Here is a 20,462-nt window from a genome sequence, read left to right as displayed (position 1 = left end):
GTTGATGCTAGAGGTCAGAGGAGAATGGGCCAACTGATTCAAGCTGATAGAAGAGCAACTTTGACTGAAATAACCACTCGTTACAACCGAGGTATGCAGCAAAGCATTTGTGAAGCCACAACACGCACAACCTTGAGGCGGATGGGCTACAACAGCAGAAGACCCCACCGGGTACCACTCATCTCCACTACAAATAGGAAAAAGAGGCTACAATTTGCAAGAGCTCACCAAAATTGGACAGTTGAAGACTGGAAAAATGTTGCCTGGTCTGATGAGTCTCGATTTTTGTTGAGACATTCAGATGGTAGGCAGAATTTAACGTAAACAGAATGAGAACATGGATCCATCATGCCTTGTTACCACTGTGCAGGCTGGTGGTGGTGGTGTAATGGTGTGGGGGATGTTTTCTTGGCACACTTTAGGCCCCTTAGTGCCAATTGGGCATCCTTTAAATGCCACGGCCTACCTGAGCATTGTTTCTGACCATGTCCATCCCTTTATGGCCACCATGTACCCATCCTCTGATGGCTACTTCCAGCAGGATAATGCACCATGTCACAAAGCTCGAATCATTTCAAATTGGTTTCTTGAACATGACAATGAGTTCACTGTACTAAAATGGCCCCCACAGTCACCAGATCTCAACCCAATAGAGCATCTTTGGGATGTGGTGGAACGGGAGCTTCGTGCCCTGGATGTGCATCCCACAAATCTCCATCAACTGCAAGATGCTATCCTCTCAATATGGGCCAACATTTCTAAATAATGCTTTCAGCACCTTGTTGAATCAATGCCACGTAGAATTAAGGCAGTTCTGAAGGTGAAAGGGGGTCAAACACAGTATTAGTATGGTGTTCCTAATAATCCTTTAGGTGAGTGTATGTGATGCTTTAGAAAATGCAAACTAAGCAAGGATTGAATATCAGTGGATATTTTTTCAATTAACTGATCTAGTCATGGGCTCACTGCTGTTGTTAAATCATTTCCTTCTGACTGAGTTCATGGCTGTGCTGTTGGAAATTCTCATGAATATCAAAATGCAACTTGCGAAAGTACCACCTCCCACCTATAATGTTCTGATGGAAGTATAACGGCACTTCGCTTCTGACATACAACTATCTGAAACTACAATAATTTATAAATACTGTATGATGAGAAATTGATACAAATTCGAGACTGCCACTTCCTGTCACATCAATGACTAAATCTCAATGTTCTGAGAGGGGTTACATAGACTCTCGCTAATATGTATGTAAGAACAGTACTTTATAATTCATGTATGCTAATACATACTATACAGGGGCTCCATTAAACATACAGGTAATGGAGTTTATACAATGATCACCGAGAATTCTGCATTCCGATTGGCTGAAAGGTGTGGATTAAATTTTGTAACTGGACAGTATGTGTTTGATTGCAGTTTTAAATTACTGCGTCAGTATTAAACTGTAGGTAAAGACATTGTGGTATTGGTGCATTTAAGTAAAGGATAATTACATGTTAGTACGTCTTCCACTTCTGCCTATAACCCTGAAACTACCAGTAAGAGGGTGAAGCAAATGATGGGTCATAAAAGAAAGGAGCACATTTTGAGTTGACGGGACACACCCATGTTTTCATGTGGCCTTCAATTATGGTGAAAGGCAGGGAAGATTAGTGAGGAGGCGGGTGCTGTTTGCAGGTGGGCAAAGAGGGAGTGTGGATTTGGTGGGGGGTAAGTGATGTAAAGCAGGTGATTTGTAGTCTAACAGTCTGTGGGTGTGTCTGTATGTGTGCACTGGTGTGTGATTTCATGGCAAGTGAGGAGGCAAGTAAGCAGGTGTGGGGGTGTGTGTGTGTGTGTGTGTGTGTGTGTGTGTGTTAATGATAGTGAAAGAGAAAGTGAGCATATGGGACTGAGTTAGTGTGTGTGTGTGTGAGGGAGCCTGCACAGGAGGTGTGAGTGTGTGTTTTTGCACATGATCGTGGGAGAGATTGGAGTGGATCTCAGGGCCCCGCTGGGTCTCTAGCACCAATTACTGTACCCTGTGCACATCTGCTGCCATCCTACTGAGCACACACTGTATTCAGGACCCCCCCCCCCCCCCCCCCGGACACACACACCACACTGAGCATCACTGCGGCAGTAACAAAAACTTCACAAACTCTTTAAAGCTTCTCCCTTCACCTGCCATTCCCATTAACCTCTACCTCATCTTCTCTGTCTCTCATGTCTTTTTCTGCCGTCTCCTCCCTTCAAGTTTTTTTTTCCTCCCCCTCCTTCCATCTTGTTTTCACTCTAGGACCTCAATTGCTATCTGTCAGCGGAAAATGGGCCTTGATGTAGCTCAGCTGCCGCTAGCGTATGGCATATATCCCACCACCCTGCTCTCTGCTCTTCAACTCTTTCTTCTTTTCCATCTTCCCGTCCCGCCCTCTTCGCTGTGAGCGTTGACCCCCTCCATTTGTGTGATATTGAAGTCGTGGGAGTATCGCAATGTTCTTCCCAATCTTCTATTCCCCTGTCCATCGCCTTTGCTCCTGCTACAGTTGCCTTACATTCTCACCGGAGTTACAAGAAGTGCACATGTGATATTGAAATGGTCTAATTTCATTTCCCATTTTTACCCCATTCTGCTTCCCTACCGTGTCACCCTATCTTTACCATACCTTCCAACTTGGTAATGGAGGTGAATCCCCTTTGTGTTGCTGGAGGTGGTCAAACTGGCCCATTCCTCCTTTGATCCCTGGATGCCCAAGAGTTTTCCTCCTCTATGCTTCCTTTCATCTTTACCCACTCTCCTTTGTTTTCGCATCCTTTTCCCACTGGTATCACCCTCTGCTTTCTGCTTGATCTCCCTCCCATCCTCCTCACCGGTGGTGATGACGCCCTCCAGCCGGATGATGTTGGAGTGGTCAAACTGCCCCAGGATGCCGGCCTCGCTTAGAAAGGAGCGGCGCTGTTTGTCTGAGCAGCCGGCCCTTAACGTCTTTATGGCCACAGGCAGCTCTCTCTTACTGGGGAGCTTCAGGCAGCCGCGACATACCTCCCCAAAGTCGCCTGTGGGGGAGACAGACAAACACAGGTCATGATCCCTATTGATTGATGAACAACCAGAGGGAGCTGAGAGAGAATAGGGCAGGTTAGACTGATGAAACGGAGTAATAGCTGTGCAAAGGTTAAAAGAAAGTGAGAAGGAATGAATGAGGGTTAGACAGAGAGGGGAATCGGGGAGAGACGGGGAAAGGCTGGAACTGAATCAGATGGAGAAATACAAACATATCGGCGGGGAAGAAAGATGACGCAAATCAGACACTGTTGAGAGAGGAGGGAGACATGAAATACAAAGGGATCAAAGAGAGATCAAAGATGGGGTAGGGTGCAGGTGAAACAGAGGAACATCAAGCAGAGACTAGTCAAATATAACAGCCAGAATAGTGGAGCTCGATTTTGGCAAAGATCAGTAAGCTGCCAGACAGATTGAACTGGTTTCTGCAATTTGTCTCAAGGCAGGTAGGGAAAGTGCAGAAATACTTTCAGTTGCCTTAAGATTACTGCAACTATAGTCCCTACTCCTGCTGCAACAGAAATGGTGGAAATGGTGCTGTACATACATTTTTTTTTTTTATACCCAATATGATGACCATTTTTCAGCTTTAAATTTAAAGGGGCATTCCACCAATTTTACACATCATCTTACTCGCCAAAGGAGTACTACTCATCCTGAAAACAGTTGTAACAGTGTAAAATGGTTTCTATAGCTCTGAAGACAGCTTTCTAAAGTCTAAAAAAACAATCCTGCAAGTTCAACAATTCTGCTTTGTTCCCATCTACAGTAATGTACCTGTGTGCACAATTCTCTCTATCTTGATGCTCGAGTTGTCCAGCTCCTTGGCAAAGGCATGCACGGCCTGCAGCAGATCCTCGCAGGTCTCTGGGTCAATATAGGTCCTCCGTGTTGGGATCTTAACTGAACACACAAATATAAAATATAAGACTTGGCTCACAAAAATGAATTTAGAAGTGCACTTGTGAGGCAAGACTTTCCAGAGTCCATAAAATCAACAGGACAGCAACACGTAATTTAACATCCATGTGCCTTTCTGCTAAAAGAAACGAATACAAAAGATAAAAGTCTGGAGTCCCAGCAGCAAAATGTCCACATGGTGCACACAATAGATAAAAGGAGCCACTCTCAGATTCAGGTACCATTAACTGTGTAGGAGCAAATACAGATACTTAGCCAACAGTTTTGTTAGCATAGAGCCATGTCTGTGGCCCTGGCGGTAAATTTCTCTCAACACAAAGCAAAACATTTCTCATGTCTGCATCACTTTGCGCTCTATTGAGGCTATATTCCGTGGAGGAATTGGTATACTGCCTCCTTCAACAAAGAATTTCTTTCTGTATTAATGTAATTAGTTCACAATGCTGTCTAGGAGGAAGCCATTGCTCTTTGATCCAGAAACTGAAATCGATACCGTTTTTAATTTTTACTATTGATATTTGAGATAGCTGAAACATCTCCTGCTATCAAACCCCACTATTAACTGTAGCCCTACTGTACATATCTCAGTTTGACGTGTTTAGCTACAGTAGTTACTGGGCTATAATAACCAAACATGACCCAAAATTCGAAATTGTTAGCAAGTAACTGACTATTTTAATTGTTTTGTTTAAAAAATGCAAAATGCTTCCATTTATGTATTCATAACTTGGCCAACACTCCAGTTTTGTCTGTGTTGACCTTGCGAACTCCAGAGGCAGAGAGAGAAAAACATAGATCAAAGGCTCCGGTTGCTCAAATCTGATTTTGGGTTTCCTCCACACAGCTATAGTCAGATCACAGGGCTCTTCCATGAGGGCTTTTTGTCTTTTCTGCTTGCTTCAAATTTGTTATCTCGCGCACACACACACACACGCTAACTAACAGACACACACAAACACAATATAATCTTCAGTCAGAAACTGGGACAGGACATAATAGACAGTAAAATGCTGAGGCAGAGAAACCTTAAAGTGCCACAGCACTTGTAGTTGGATTGCTGCTTTATTGTTAGTTTTTGAGTTTGGGTACTGGTACTTCCCCCAAAAAGATGTCTGTGAAGGTTCTCAGTCATCCATGTTATCCAACGAAGGTTGAGGTCAAGGGCAACTGGACTTAGTTGAAGAAACCAAGTCCAGTTGCCCTTGACCTCAACCTTCGTTGGATTCCCCCCAAAAATGACAGCTTAGGTACCTCAGCAAAATGAATCTCCAAAAGACAACATCACTCTGTGTTCTCTATCTATAATGTCACATTTGATATATAGCCTTGTAAATATAAAAGTGATGTATTGTGGGCTACACATCTTTTTAACATACCAAGTTACCTCTAACCATTTGAACTTTTTTAACAATTACCTTTCAAGGACCTCTACAAAACCACCTCTGACACTGACACCTAATTGAAAAAATTTCAGCTGACATTTAAAACTGCAAGTGATATTGACCATGACTGTTTGACTGTACACAACCAAACAAAAACTGGTTTCTCAATAAGCTGCTTGTTTTCTTTATCAACTGCCTTTTGTATTTACCGAATACTAACAACTAGCAAATAAACCAGCCAGCAGATAGCCAATAATCATTAACCAATGAGGTATAGTTCTCAATTAGACCTCTGGCCCTTGTTACTACATGTTAAGGCTATTCTTCCAGGAAAAGGCCTGTTAGTTTTCCCAAAATCCGGTCCGAGGCTCTGAAATGTGATTATAGGTCTTGATCGACCTGGGCGATCCTATACTGGCTGCCTCATAACGGCTTATTGATCCACCACACACACACACAGACAGACAGACACACACGCGCACACACACACACACACACACACACACACACACACACACACACACACACACACACACACACACTTGCTTGCTTGTGTGTACAAACACACTCACAGATATGTTTGTGTACAGACACACACGCACACACATCGAAAATAAAGCCAAAAGTCCAATTATGAAGCAAATGAAACCTTTTCTATTCAAGGCCAGGGCTGAGTGGAGGATCGAAGACTCTTTTCTCTCAAATAGGGTTTTCAAACACACTGTTGTATCTTAAATCCAGCTGTGCAAAACACATACACACACAAGAGGTGATGCTCATATGCCTCATTAAATTAACCATATAGGCTGAAAAGTGGCTGAAAACATTCAGATACATATATGACACACACAGATGCACGCTTCATTGTGTCTGTGGCTGCTTCAGGGTTAACTGTGTCACACACACTCGGCTGCATAATCTTCAGTGGACCACAGAGTGAGCATGCCCAGCTCCAAATATTTTCATTCCAAACCAAAGGCCACAAACGCTTTTAAAATGCCTCACTATCGTTCTCCATTCGTTTCCCTTGACACCGCCTCTCTTTGTCGCTCTCTCACATGCAATCAAACTCTGGATGATATCTAAAACTGGTCTATTAATGGAGACTGCAGATGAATCTTGATCCTTTTCCTCAATGCCCTGCCCCGCCACCCCCAGTGCATGTTTCTAGGTTACATACTCTGAGATAAAACTAATGTTCTGAACAGTGTCACTTATGAGTCTCTACATCTCTGCCAACTCACCTCTTTATACTCCATCCCTCTCCCCATCTTACTGCGCCCTTCACTCACTCATTTACCCTCCGTTCTCCCTCTACTTTACTGCTCACAAACTCACTCATTTTTGCTCTTCCCCTATCCTTCCATGTTAAACTTTGGTTGTGGAATGTGTTTAGCAGGTGAATAGATGGGATGAGGTAAAACAATTAGGCTTACATGACACTACCTCACACTCTCCATATTTTCACAGTCGCAGTGTGTGTGTTGGATAAAGCGAACAAAAAACATTTCTTTGTGCCTATTTATGTGAGTGTTCGTGTTCTAAAAAAAAAAAAAGTGTGTGTGTGTTTGAAAAGCAGGCCAAAAATGTGTGTGTTTCTGTGTGCATTGCGTGCTTGTCAGCTGTTGGCATGTCTTTGTTTGGGCAGATTTAATTCCCAGCCGCATGGCTTCGGCTCATTATTCATCAGGCATAGTGCTCCAAACCTCTCCAGAGGGCTCAGCATGCTGGGAGATTAAACAACGCAAATGAGCACGAACACGCACACACACACACGCACAAGGAAACTCTAAAAACACACATACATCCACCACATTAGCAAAGCATTGGCATGCACGCTTACACACAAACAGGAAGAGATATGTCAAACTACTTCCATTCTGTCACTGTCAAACAAAACGCCTATTGAGAGCTTTGTGAACAGAGTTTAAAAAAAGCAGCATTTACAACTTTGTACAACATCATATACGACAACATTTAAGATCCGATTTAGAACCACAATCTCTTCTGCTGCCTTATTCTGGATCTTTTACCCTCTTTCTCTTCTTCTCCTGTTTCAGTTCATCATTCTAGCTCTTTATCTTTCCCCTCCTCCTAATTTCAGTGTCTCCCCATCAAACTCAGCTGCACGCACCACCTAATGGAGTGTGTCAGTGTGCTCAGAGTTGGCTAAGCATGCACTCAGAATTAAGAATTGATGCAGAAGCACCAATGCCTTAAAAGTCATTGGAAATGCCAACACGTGTGTATTCACAGGCATCCAAAGACATGGAATAGGAAAGACAGAGCACTTATTGACAGATGCCTCCCGCTGTACTTGCAGTTTGAACATAAACACCTACAGTTAAACACACACACACACACACACCCTGTGATATAATAGAGTGATCACCGGCACCGCTGTCACTTACACTGGAAGTAAAGTTCCTCGTCTCCCTCTTGAGAAGCTTTGCTGTAGCCGCATTGTCTGCAAAAAGAAACAAAGACGGGGCATCAGACAGTGTTTTGTCCCAGTTGGCAGACAAGCAAACAAATACAAGCATCAGACGCTGTTTATCTTGCAACGTAATAGATTATATGGAATGCGCAATAACTGTGAGATGAGAGAAAGCGAAGACAAAAGTATCGATAGTGGAGATGGAAAGGATACGAAGAGGCATTCCGAGAGACCCCCGATGCGATGGCACTGATGAGCAACAGAAAGATCTAAGGCTGAATAAGTGGAAATCCTGCATGATTTGACTGAGCAAGTCACAGATACACACAGATAGGCCTGGAATTGATACATTATTGTTGTTTCACCCTGATGGAGCCTTTATGAAAAAGAGGAACATGAGTACATATACGGGGAACAGAACTTTCTACACATACGTGCACACACTGTCATCTCTCATCCCTTGCCACCACAGGGGGTCTAAAGAGGAGAGTGCTCTCTATGATCTGACTGCTGATGGCTTTTCAGCTTAGAGGAAAACTTGGCTCTTTGCTCTCACACACACGCAATCCACAACCACACACACTGTAAGTGACAGATTAACAAGTGACAAACAGACATTCTGGATGGCCAGCACCATGCTTACTTGGATTAAAGAGGGATGAAAAACAAGACAAGAGGGATACAGCCAAGGAATTAAAGAAAGTTTTGATGGTAAAATCTCCAGTACATCATAGGTTCTTCTAACAAAGAGGGTGCTGTTAAAATATATTCTAAATATATCCCAGATATATATGGAAATACAAGATCAGAAACACTTTTGGGTGTTCTTCCAGCTAAAATCTGAAGAACTCTTTGTAGTCCTCAGCAGCATTTTAGTTTATATACTGTGTTATGACAGAATGTACATGTGTTTATATCTCATATCAACAAGTCAACGTGGAACATAATTACTGTACTTCAGGGATTATAGACAACATGGACGGTCTGGCAATTGAGCTTTGATGGCAATGTGCTACTTGCGGACCAGTGACATTGAGGTGCACAGTATGCACATAGGAAAGTCAACGAATGAGGTTGCCCTTGCACGCGTGTCTACAGACCTGGGCGTGTATGTGCGCATTGGTGTGTTTGTGTGAAATGTAATATCTGCTCAGGGAGGCGTGTGTTACCGTGAATGTCAGAACACATCAGCACTTCACACAGAACCGGTGCACAGCTGAGAGGGAGTTCACAGACGGACCCACATAGTTGTGGTTTAAGCATGTGTCTGTGCTCATGCTTGTTTCTTTACGTGTATGCGCGTGTGAATATATATGTGCGGGGTTATGCACATAAGTGTGTGCTTGCAAATTCTTGCATGCATGCGCTTACAAGATTGTGGGTTTTTTTTGTTGTTGCTGCGTGTGCATGTCCCTGTGAGTGTTTGCACAGGGAGATGTGATCGAGGGTGAGGCTGACACATCCCTCAGCCTGTGTAGCAGCAGGGTCTGAGACAAGGTCAGGACCCTGTCTGTCAAAACACACCAGCAGAAACATGCAGCACAGATCCTCAGGGCAGGAGATACCAGACAGGGGAGAAGAGACAAGAATTAATAGATAAGGGAGCACAGAGGAAAGGGAGCGAGTGGGGAATGAGGGGGGATGGAGTGCATGATGATACCAAGAGAAACAAGATGCAAGAGACCTATACGGAAAAGAGGTAAGGAAGCAAACAGGGAACATGACAAGTGGGGGAGGGCAAAGTAGTGGATAAATCATTGAGGAAAAAAATGTGAGGAAGTCGGGAGACGGAGAGGCAGAGGAAGTGACAAGAAAATCAGTGGTTACGGGTAAGAGGATAATTGGGCAGAAGGGTATGCAAGGAAGGAGAAATAGTTGAAAAGGCACACAGTGTAGCCCATGAAGTACACGGTTAGGAATAGAGGAAGAGGCAAGTAGAAAAAGAAAGAAGGGATGGTAGTGAGGAGTGGAGGGCAAGAATGGATGCTGAAGATCAAGGAAGCAAGGCAGTGATGGAAAACCACAGCTTGGACATACAGCTGGATGAGTTAACGGAACAGCAAGAGGCAAATGAACAAAACGGCAAGCAAAAAGAGGACATAAAGGGACAAGTCAAGTGATATGAAGGAAGTGAGGAGACAAGGAGGCAACTAAGCCTTTGGAGAAAGGAAGTAAGGAAGAATAATTGACAGGGCTGCATGAAGGGAAAGTGGCATGACTTGATTCCATTTCCATTACTTCTTTTGAAATGTCACAGATGTGACAAAAATGAAATAGCAGATGCAAAGCAGTTCTTTTCGGACTGTGACTTCTCTTTGGGTATAAATTCAACGGTAACAGTCTCCATCAGATTGTTAAGTTCATTTCATATTGTGGTAGAGCACAGCACCAAGGATATATATGGAACTGGGCCAAACAGCTTGACAAAAAGGGAAGAAATGGAGAAATGGTTTTGGCTTATTAGCATTCTCTTGGTATGAGGAAAGTTAGAGAAAGAAGAAAAAGAAGCGTGGGGGGAAGAATAAATGGCAGGACAACCGGAAGAAATGAAAAGAGGAGAAAAGAGGTGGGGGGAAAGAGAAGGGAGGAGGGGAGTGCAGACATGCCAGTGTACCTGGGCATCAGCTGTGTGAAGGGAGGAAGAGGAGAAAGAAGAGGAGGAGGAAGAGTGGAGAAGGAGGTCGAGAGCAGCACCACGCTAGTAGGAGTTACATTGGAGGAGGTCGAGCAGATGCTGCTGCAGGAAAAAAAGGGAGGGGGAGGGGGAGGGGGGGAGGGAGGGGGGGAGTGCCAATGTCAATTCTGGCTCTTTTCATTTCTTCAAAAGATCGTCAGTCAACAACTTTCGACTGATTCCTTTCTGCTAAATCTAATCATTGTAATCATTGGAAAATGGTGGATGCTGCCGGGAAAACATGCAGAAATGATCAAATTATCATTACTATGAAAACATATATTCTCTGTTATGAAAATCTAATCTATAAAACTCTCCCAAAACTGGTTTCAATTTTCCTTTTATCGGAATTCTGGGCCAATTTTTACATTTCACACTTCAGAACAACCAGATGGCAGAAAGAAATGTGTGGATGCCAAAACACTGAAGATTCTGGCCAAACTCTTGTCACTGTCAGATCACACTCATCAAATGTTAATTTTGGCAAGAATTATCATCTTAGTTTTAGTCGTTTATAGATTTCTTTCATTTTAAATGAACACATGTAATATACTGAAAACTAAACTTAAAGGCCTTTAAGGGTGAATTTAACCAAATTCTCTAAATGTTATTGTCTACAAAACACAGTCCGTATGTCTTAGCATGTCTTTCGAGACCTTCCCAGCCTGTCTGTGGTACTCTGCCCTAATTATTTATACTATCTATCTATCTCTATATATAGAGAGAGACAGATAATATAAAAGTCTAAATAATTATCTCTAAAACAGCTGGATACAAATTTTTTTTTTAATCAAACTTTATTCAAACCACTGTCCCATTTGTTGGGAAATTTCGCTGTGGATTTTGTGCACTGGTGAGCATCATGTTCATTGTAATGAAGAAACATGTCACCTAGTGCAAATGTGTGACTGATGAGTTTCAGGCTTTGGCTAAACAAGTATTGCTTGTTAGTAGGATCAATTGATTGTTTTGGTCTTTTCATGGAATTTTTCATCAATAATAAAAATATAGAATATTACCAGCCTTATTATTTGTACTGTCTAGATTGCTAGACAGTGCTGTGGTCAAAGGCGGGAAATGTTTTTGCTCATTTTGGTCAAACATGTAATGTCCAACACTTATTTACTGAACGCATTTTATTTTAGTAAGCATTTAAGTGCATACTTTACTTAATTATACTTTTGATAACTTGGTGCATAGAATGTGTTTCTTAGCTGCACCTCATTTGACAAAATGCTATCTGTGGCACATAGCTTGGAAAACAGCATTGGGAAATATAGGCAGACACATCAGAAGAGATAGGATATAATCTATCTTTCCCAGGGGGCCCATTGTTGAAATAGAACCATGTATGGTGAAATTGACTGGCTCATAGTACACTGTTCAATACAGCTTAGTCCTCATGAGTCCTCATGATTTTGGATGACAAAATTAGTACTAGCCATACCCTATACTTACATTCATCTCAATACCAAATACTTTCTTTCAAGTGAATTATCACAGTGTTTTCAGGAGATAACTTTAAAGCAAAAAAGGGAATAGATGCTATGTATATAAAGCCTTTTTTCTGCCTCTTCTCTCCATATGTGAATTCCTCTGTAAAATAAAGTGCAGTAATGGAAATAATATGAATAATTGGTGTGAGAGCAGGACTTGAATCCAAGCAGACAGGGGGAGTAGAGGGAATTTAGGCCAGCAGAGACTTATGTAGGTCAAAATACATGGAAAATTAGGGAATTTCAAAAAGCCAATTCTACTTTTATCCATTATACGTTTTATCCATTAGACTCTGGTTTATAAGATTCAAAACAGTGTCACCTTTGTTTTTCATCCATTGCCAGAAGCTGCTCCTTGAAAATCCACACTAGACTTGTGACGGATGAATATTTAACATATTAGCAAACAGATACAGAGGTCTTTGGAATCATAACTTTCACATTTAAACTGGAAGATGTCTGAGTCAGATGCTTGGTGGGGGGCTTTCTGAGATATGAAAGCACTGATCTGTACAAGACACACGGGAAACTACACTACAGTGGTTTAGACCTTTTCTCTTGGCCTAGCCATCCCTCCCTCCTCTCATTTTTTCCCCCCTTCGAATTCCACTTTTTGTCACTGTGGCGCCAAGAGTCAATGGCCCTATGAAATGACCCCCATCTTTAATTTCCGCTTCTTCCCTTCTTCTTGATCTCCTCTCCATCTCCTGATAACTTGTTACTCACTCACTAGACACAGACATACACACACACTAAATCACAAGACACACACATGCACGCCAGTGTGGCCAGTGAAGGGTAAACAATCCCCGCACTGACCAGTCAAGCCTGGACTTCTTGGAGAATGTTTGGGCAATGTCCTGGAACTCTGGCTCTATCAAACTCTGTCAGGCACCAATGGACTGTGTGTGTGTGTGTGTGTGTGTGTGTGTGTGTGTGTGTGTGTGTGTGTGTGTGTGTGTGTGTGTGTGTGTGTGTGTGTGTGTGTGTGTGTGTAATGGGATACAGTATCAAGATAAGGCTTCAGAGAGAGGGAAATACATTTTTTGTACCATCATAACTTTACTTCACTTTTATTCCCCAAATTATTCTTACTGAGTTGTGAAAATATATTCCACGTGCATCACAGTCATGTGCCTACGACTCTTACTGAGGACTTTGACAGACAGGGAAAAAGAGAAAGTCCAAAACATGGCTCAGATGCGCCAGATGAGTAAGCAAACCTGAAAAAATAGCTACCTGTACTTCTCAGAATTATCAACCAGCAAAAATAGCAAAATAGGACAGTGACGTATTCTGTTGCAGTGTGGCAAGTCTGCACATGCTAAAACATACCTTTACATAGAAGCTGCTGGTGTGTTTTGGGCTACAGGGACAAATGGTTAAAAAGAGGGACAGTCAACCTGCTGAATTAAAAGTGAGACATTAAGCCACATTTTCTGATCGTCGGTTTCCATAAGTGTGAATGCATGCCTTAAACGCATCCGACTGCCGATGTCCGTGGCTTCATGTGCGCGCATTGGGACTCATTTGCATGAGTCTGTGTGAGCAGGCAGATCGATGTAACTGAGACCCTCCAGCCGTAGCCGGGAGTTGGCTGTCTTTACAAACACGAGAGCATGGTAATTGAGGCATCAAGCCATTTCCTCTTTGTCTCTATGCAAAACACGAAGAGCAAGTTAATGGTCCAGCAGCGATGAACAATGGAGACCACTTGCAATGAATGCAGTGATGGAAATAAAGGAGAGAAAGATAAGCATTATTATTCAGCACTAGGCTGTGCACAAGGGGATGATGGTGCCTTCCCTCAAACCACCAATATATTTAAATACTTATATATGTGTGTGTGCATGTGTACTGAAAGTTAGCTTATTTTTGCTGCTGCAGTATGTGTGAGTTTGTGTGTACATTTATTCCCATATATTCCTCTATAGATGTGACTGACAGCACCAGTTTGTATGGTTCTGCTGTGAGTGAATAGAACCCATTTCGGCACTCGATTGACTCCATCATTGCGCCGTTTGTGTACATCTGGATTTGGTCCAGTTGTCTCTATATCACAATCCCCTCTTTATACAGGTAGCTTTACCTGTGGAAAGGACTTAATCCAGCTGAGAGGTGGCACCAATGTAGTGTGTGTGTGTCCGTTTGTGTGTAGAGGAAAGAATGAGAGAATGCATGCAAACTATGCAAACAAATGCTTTCACAGTGTATCTGAAAATCTCCCTGGACAGACATCAATTGAATGCCAGCCAAATGAAATGAAAAAAACAATAGTTTTCTGAGCGTGTGTGTGTGCGTGTGTGTCTAACTGAGTGGGAGTGGATATGTGCCCCCTGCACACATGCTTGCATGTGTGATGGAGTATACAGTATAAATTGTGTGAGTGAGTGTCTCTGTGTGGGCGTGTGTGAGGCGAAGCTGGCAGAATATAGAATTGGACAGGAGTCAAAGAGCAAAGTGGTTGAAAAGGCACGCAGAAATGCCCCCCCTCCCCACACACACACCATTTTATCTGCTCAGCTGAATAAAACTTGCAACTATATAGCAAGATATACTATGGAATTAATAAGCCAATAAAACATGCGTTAAATTGCCTGAGACATCACAGAATAGAAACAAGGAATGTATTGAGCAGTTGGTTGAATGATTGACAAATTAGTTTATGTGATACTTTCTACAAAGACTCGAAGTTGATAGGCTACAATATAATGATTGAACCTCTATAACGTAAAATATTTTGCTGTTAACCAGTTAAGGGGTTCAAGTCTGGCAGGTTTTGCTATTCTGCACTAGTTTTTTATCATGTTTGTCCATATTGTCTTTAGTATTATATTGTACCACTGTCTGCACTGGTTTGCAAACACAAACACAAAATTGGTGTCATACATGGGCAAAAGTTTCACCCATCCTAATTCATGCACCTTAGTTCCAAAACTGATTGAGTGTATCAGGCTGACAATTTAATTTAGAAATAAAGCTTCTTTCACTGATTGCTACAGTCTGAATGGTCTCTTCCAGCCACCACACTCCAGCCACTCTCCCAATTGAAAGAATCTTGATTTAATAAGACTGAGCAGTATGCTGAAAAAAATTAGGTCACAGTAGTAGTGGAGGAAGTCCTTGTGGTTACCCACATATCCAACCATTTGCTTTAAGTTAAATGCTTTAGTTCTCTCCAAATCATTTTGAAAATTGAGCAAAATAATGGATTTGAACTGTCCACTATTGTTGAAAAGCACAAAAGAGTTTTGACCTCTTTATAAGTGGTAAGGCAAGCTACTGATGTGAGTAAACCATGTGTGAGCTTTAATGCAAGTAACACTGCTTTAACCTCTCTCTCATCTCTCTGTTGATTTTACAATCCCCACTTCTCTATTTGAAAACTAATTACATAGCAAAGAACTATGAACCCAGAGCCTAAAAACGATCAAAGAAGGTTTTGACCCTGCTAGCGTTCCCCCCTTGATGCAGACAGCACCATTATCAAGCTGACTTCTTAATGTCGCATATTAAACCATGAGTGTAACTGGTTATCGTGTGATTTGAGCCATTCTCTCACTGTCACTGAACATTACTCTCTCTCAGAGGGACTCTTCCTTTCACTGGATTACTGTAATCTGGATTATAATGGAGTAGTGCGTGACAGTTGACTGAATGTGTGATTGGGTCTATGATTGAGTGTTTGTACACATGTGCATGGTCGTGTATGTTCAGGTAACATGCTAAGGGTATCACAATCTGAGAATGAAAAAATGAGACATAGGAAGTGGGTACTAAATTTATTCTAGGCATGTTCACGTCTATATATACACACATATCTACCTCCTCCAGATGAGCAGTCCAACTCCCATGGAGAGCAGCATGATCAGGGCGGCCACGGACACGACGACGATGATCACCACAGGACTCTGTTCGCTGGACGCCAGTGCCACTGGAAATAAAACACACACCTTAACTGAACTGGTTGTACAACAATTAGCTGGGCAAAGGACACAGGTGTATTTATGCATTGTACACGTTCATCATCACACCCTAACACAACCATTTAACACACAGGCATGCAGTGCACATATTCAATTACTGTAGATTTAGTGTGAACAAGAACAGGAGATGAGAGCAAATAATAAGGCAAACAATAAGGCGATGACCTTAAGGGCAAAATTTATTTCAAAGGAAGTTGATTAGTGTGAAGGGTATTCTGATATTATCCTATTTGAGAGAACCACAACCTCTCTACATTAGTAATATTCTCACGAGACCATAGTTTTTGACACCGTTAGAAAAGTGTTTATTTACATTATACTTCACTAAATTGACTCAAAGAAACAGAAAAAACATTTCTGTAATGCGCAATGCACTTTTTGTTGTTGTGGTAGTAAAACTGATGGTAGTAGTAAATCGGAACTACAGTCACTGACAAAGCAATCTCATCTTAAGATCCATTTAGTAGTTATTCTGAAGCTTCCGGTCACATTACATGATCTTTGTCAGCAGATGAAGTTTGCCAGTTGTTGTAGATTTCAAATTTCCATTTCAAATCAATTTGTAGACATCTCGTCCATGGAGATTCAAAAGTTGAGGTTCAAAGTTATTAACCATTAACCACTGCAATTATCAAAAGAAACAACTGTTTTTGTCAGCTTCTGTGTCAAGAATGAATGTACAGAAGTTCTTACTATGCTGGGACACAGTAGAGCAAGCAGTAGCCATTAGTTATCTTCACAAAACTAAACATTAATCTTCTGTGCCCCAATGTAAACACTTGCCAAAGAATAGGAGAGTTTTTCCCCTCTGTATTGTAGCTGTGCACCTGCCAACTCTTACCGTTTGCTTACAATCAACCTACAAATAGTTTTACTTGCCTTATGCATTTTTCACTTGACAGATAAATGTCGTAATCATTGGATTAGGTTTGCTGATAATGTATCGTTAATATTGTTTAAAATCTTTTTGCATGCCTGCGTTTCATACATGGCCACTAGAGGTTGCTGTGTTGCTGCTTGACAGTGGATCTAGCCTGAAGGAAATGAAGCAAACTGAATATGCATTATCCAAAAAAGTTATTGTTCAACTAAGACCTCTCGCCCTAATTCAAAAGAAAGAAGTATGCAACACGATCCGCTTAAAAATAAATGAATAATCTTTGGTGGAGCTGGCCGTTATGGTTATGCAGGGCAGCTCTCAGGTGAGTTAAACTGGATAAATGGTGCGAAGCAGCTCGGCGCTATAAGACTACAAGCGCTTCTGTCCTGGAAAAATAAAATGTGCAAAACAAAGTATTCATGCAAAGTACAAGGCATGAAACACACAGACTAACACAGAGTCCCAACCAGACCCTGAGGGACACGATATCAACTTGCACAAAGAAGAACCATTTCACAGCTTACTGGTAAAATCTTGAATCTTCACACATAATCTCAGACAAAGTCACATCCCCTTCTCTCTCTCTCTCTCTCCATCTCTGTTACTCTAGCAGCACGCCTCATTGTGTGGGCTGGCCAGGTGCCTACACAACCCCCCCTATCCCAATCTGCCTGGCGTTGCTGAGAGGAGGGAGTGAAGAGAAAGGACTGAAAGTGAGGAGAAGAGGGGAGGAGGCGTAAAACGGGTACTCACACTCGCCAAGTGTCTGCAGCTCCAGGGGAGCACTGTACGCTCCGTAGTCGATGGGCGATGGCGAGGAAGAGGACGAGGAAGAAGAGGAGGAAGAAGTAGAGGAGGACGATGATGAAGATGAGGAGGATGTGAGAGGGGGGGAAGACAGTGATGAGGAGGGGGCCGGCGTGGAGAAAGGGCGGATGAGGAAGACATATGTGGTGCCAGGTTTGAGGTTGTTGACACTGATCCGTGTGGCGGCAGTCTTCACAGTAGAATAACTCTGATCCTTTTGTTCCTGTGGAGATGGAAAGTGAAGTGAGAGACAGAGAAAACAAAGACAGAAACAGGAGGAGAAAGAGAAGGAGTTAGACGAGTAGGTGGAATCCATTTGTGAGATTGCCTTGTTCATTTCCAAGGCTCAGTTTGTAATGCTGGGGGACGTACAAGTCATTTCTGTAACCAAATCAAGGGATTTGGTAATGTTTCACTTGTTAAGACGGTGTTTCAAAGAGTCAGTTTGCCAGGCCAAGTTGAGGAGTTAGACTTCTTTAACCTGCTTTCAATAAAGAAGTATCACTCTGCGCTTAGGAAATAGTAAAAATCCAGACAGTAATAAAAGCATGACTCTATTCATTAGAGAGGTCTTTAGAAAATAAACTAAAGACGGCACTCATCTGTTTCTCTCTGTGAGGATGACTCATACCTTGCAAAAGTGGGCACAGTGGGGGCAGTGAGTTGGTGACATACACACACAACATAATTACTCCACTTGTTTTGATAGGTTTGTTTTTGGCTATTCAGATCAATTAGTTTCCCATCTTTGCCTTCATTCAGTAAATAGTCATTATTGTATCTATTATTGTATCTATGCATGTCATGCCTCTCGTGTCAATAAGATCACTCCAAGTAAGGATGAGCTTGTATAACAGCTTTGATGATAAATCTGATTTACGTGCAGGAGTAAAATGAGGTAATCACGGTAAAGCAAGTAGAAGTGAGTTTGAGAGTGCACAACGCTCCTTGCATTTGGTAATGAGGATTTGTAACTGCATGCATGATTTTTATTTCTTATTTGATGTATGTCCAAGAATAACATTGCACAAAAAAGGAATAAAGAAAGCAAAGACAGTGACAAAGAGGGACACAGGGAGAGTGAAATAAAGGGAGATTAACTGAGAATAAAAATGGCAGCTAGAGTATAATGAGTGGTTCCTGTGGAGTGAGCTAATTTAGTATGTGATACAGAGAAGAGAACAGAGATCGGTGCTGACAGAGTCAGAGATGACACTTTGTAATACCAAGTTACAAATACAGTGTATTAATGATTATTAGTGAAAGCCATTGTTAGTCATTACTGTCGTCAAAAATGTGTTATTTGTTATGATCCAGTTCAAACACTTTTAAATGCCCCATACGTTATCGTGTTATCAATGTTTAACAAGTGATTTTCTAAATATCAGTAAGCACTATTTGGGCCCATACTGGAAAGCTGCATCTTGATAAAAAAAAAGGACGATACACTGCTATCCACTGACTGAGCAATGCCATATTTTATACTTTAATAGGCTCTTTGCTGCAATGTAGTTGTATTACCTTTCATTTCATGGCCTTTCTCACTCTCAGTTATCCTCCATCTATCACTCTCTCCATTCATCTGCTGCCTTCATTCTGCTTTTCTTCTTAGTCTCACAAAGTGCCTCCATTCATTTCTTTCCATCACTGTGCTCTTACATGCATCTTTCCACCAAGTCATCTCCCCCTCATCTGTCCCTAATACCCTCTCTAACCTTTTCTCTCCCTCGGTTATCACACAGGCATCTCATTTTTTCAAAATGCTCTACTGTATACCTCCTGTAAATCTGCTGTGCTGTAAGTCTTTCCCCACCCATCTCACCACTAAATCTTCCCTACTTTTTTCTATAGATGTGGGGGCGTAGAACGGGAAGGAGCAGGGCTTTATTAAATATGGTGAAGCATAGAGAAGGGGAGGAGGTGTGAAAATGGGTGAGAGTGTGACACAGCCAAATACAAAGACCTGGCGTTGCCAGAAAATGCAGCGAATGAAAATGGAGAAGCGTGAGCATGACAGCTGTGCTTTACGTGCATGACAGATTTACTGTGAAGACTATGAGTGTTGACGGGGCAGTCGCAATCTGACTAACTGCTATGTTAAATGAGCGTGATAAGGCCGATGAAATTACAGTGGTTATCCATAAAAGCAAAAGAAAATGAGGCAGTAATATGGACTCGGGGTTAATACATAATTGGCCCTTGAAAAGCACCAAAAAAATACATGATTTTTGAACAATAGCTAGCAGTTCAAGACAATGATTTCATCTTATAAAAGGGTTGTAAAGATCATAAAACAGTCAGTATATCACTTAGTTGACTTTGTGGTAAGTTTCTATTATCCTTACATTTTGAATCACCAATGTACATACATTGAGTATCCTCAATGTCAAATTAGCAGGGTGCACCAAAGCAAAATGAGAGATCTGATTTTGGTGTCTATTCGTTCACCATTAATACCAACTGGAAGTTGAATAAATTCTATATTTTTGAGTCCAGTACTTATATTGATATTTGAGTGTTTTAAAAATCTCCTAGTTCTATATTGGCTGTTATTTGTTTTCCTTTTACAGAAACACGTAACATGAGCTCCACCTGTGAAAGAGGTGTGGGGTTGAGAGAAACACGCATTGAGGAGGCAGGTCTATTGAAAGATGATACTGGATAAGATAACATTGGCTAATGCATCATTTGGGTTCTAATACCAAAGGGACAACACTTAACACATTCTTATTTTGCTTTCCTCCGTTTAGTTGCTAAATTCTTAAACAATTTATATCAAGAACAAACATAAGGATTTAAAGTTTACTACAGCTTACTAGTTATGACAAACAG

General features: G+C 41.8%; 1 protein-coding gene across 2 annotated transcripts in view; it reads right to left on the bottom strand.

The window, feature by feature from the left end:
* The window catches only part of LOC123976106 (ephrin type-A receptor 7-like), a 157,785-nt gene that overhangs the window by 9,640 nt on the left and 127,683 nt on the right, over window positions 1–20,462 (bottom strand). For both annotated transcript variants that reach the window (XM_046057943.1, XM_046057944.1), the window contains exons 7-11: window positions 17,577–17,853; window positions 15,783–15,891; window positions 7,762–7,817; window positions 3,825–3,950; window positions 2,855–3,040 (exon numbers count right to left, since the gene is read on the bottom strand). In XM_046057943.1, coding sequence (XP_045913899.1) covers window positions 2,855–3,040; window positions 3,825–3,950; window positions 7,762–7,817; window positions 15,783–15,891; window positions 17,577–17,853 — 754 coding nt within the window. The remainder of the gene's footprint in view (window positions 1–2,854; window positions 3,041–3,824; window positions 3,951–7,761; window positions 7,818–15,782; window positions 15,892–17,576; window positions 17,854–20,462) is intronic.

This window comes from Micropterus dolomieu, linkage group LG09, assembly GCF_021292245.1.
Source record: "Micropterus dolomieu isolate WLL.071019.BEF.003 ecotype Adirondacks linkage group LG09, ASM2129224v1, whole genome shotgun sequence".
Classification (NCBI taxonomy): domain Eukaryota; kingdom Metazoa; phylum Chordata; class Actinopteri; order Centrarchiformes; family Centrarchidae; genus Micropterus; species Micropterus dolomieu.
The sequence above is the reverse complement of the archived record's forward strand: the minus strand, read 5'-3'. Positions and strand labels throughout refer to the sequence as shown.